This window comes from Herpailurus yagouaroundi, unplaced genomic scaffold (assembly GCF_014898765.1).
Source record: "Herpailurus yagouaroundi ecotype Mexico unplaced genomic scaffold, PumYag 161, whole genome shotgun sequence".
NCBI classification, from domain to species: Eukaryota; Metazoa; Chordata; class Mammalia; order Carnivora; family Felidae; genus Herpailurus; species Herpailurus yagouaroundi.
This window is the reverse complement of record NW_024412402.1, coordinates 15,807,540-15,808,814: the sequence shown is the minus strand read 5'-3', so window position 1 is coordinate 15,808,814 and position 1,275 is coordinate 15,807,540. Positions and strand designations below refer to the sequence as shown.

At 42.2% G+C, this 1,275-nt stretch overlaps 1 protein-coding gene across 1 annotated transcript; it reads left to right on the top strand.

Moving 5' to 3' along the window:
- On the top strand, positions 1-933 carry LOC121035279 (olfactory receptor 145-like). Its single transcript, XM_040482814.1, has one exon. The coding sequence runs from the start codon at positions 1-3 to the stop codon at positions 931-933; it is 933 nt and encodes a 310-aa protein (XP_040338748.1).
- Positions 934-1,275: the final 342 nt, after the last annotated feature.

Genomic DNA, 1,275 nt, shown 5'->3' with positions numbered 1-1,275 from the left:
ATGGTGCCTGGGAATGCTTCTTTTGTGACTGAATTCATTCTGCTGGGGCTAACAGACCTACCAGATCTCCAGCTCCCCCTGTTCTGCCTGTTTCTAGTCATTTACGTGGTCACTGCATTGGGAAATTTGGGCTTGATAACTCTAATTGGGCTGAATTCACATCTACACACCCCCATGTACTTTTTCCTCTCCAATTTGTCCTTCATAGACTTCTGTTATTCTTCTGTGTTTACACCCAAAATGCTTTTTAACTTCACATCAAAGAAGAATATCATCTCCTATAGGGGGTGCATGGCCCAGCTTTACCTTTTCAGTTTTTTTGGTATTTCTGAAGGTTATGTGCTGACATCAATGGCCTATGATCGCTATGTGGCCATCTGCAACCCACTTTTGTATAATGTTGTCCTGTCCCCTAAAGCGTGTTCCAGCCTTATGCTTGGTTCATATTTGATGGCATTTTCGGGTGCTATGGCCCACACAGGATGCATGCTGAGACTGACCTTCTGCGATGCAAACACCATCAACCATTATTTGTGTGACATCCCCCCTGTGCTCCAGCTTTCCTGCACAAGCACCTATGTAAATGAACTGGTGGTTTTCATTGTGGTGGGAATCAATGTGATTGTGCCCAGTGTCACCATCTTTGTGTCGTATGGTTGCATCCTCTCCAGCATCCTCCGCATCAGCTCCACTGAGGGCAGGTCCAAAGCGTTCAGCACCTGCAGTTCCCACATAATTGCTGTTTCCTTGTTCTTTGGGTCAGGTGCATTTATGTATCTTAAACCATCTTCTGCTGGGTCTATGGATGAGGGGAAAATCTCTTCTGTCTTTTATACCAATATAGTTCCCTCGATGAACCCATTCATTTACAGCTTGAGAAACAAAGACATTAAACTTGCTCTGAGAAAAACTCTGAATAGGGGAAAGTTTTGATATATCTGCCACTTGGCATTAGAAACTTGTATCAAATACTGTTTGTATTCCCAGTGTTCCATCTTCCAATTGGCAAGTATATGTCTCCTTTAAGTCCTGGGATTGAAGATTCCACAAAGGCAATCAAGGTTAATCCATTTTGCATATGTAAACATCAAGTATAAAGTGTCTTTAGGCAGGCTTTTCTCTTTTACCTTTGAACAGCCAAACCAACACATCAGTGATCCTCAAAACATATTTATTGTATGCATGGGAAAGTGAAGCTCAGAGTAGTTAGATTTACCTCAAGTCACATAGCTTCGTCAAATCAAAGCCTTCTGATTTCAAGTCTACTATTTGTAG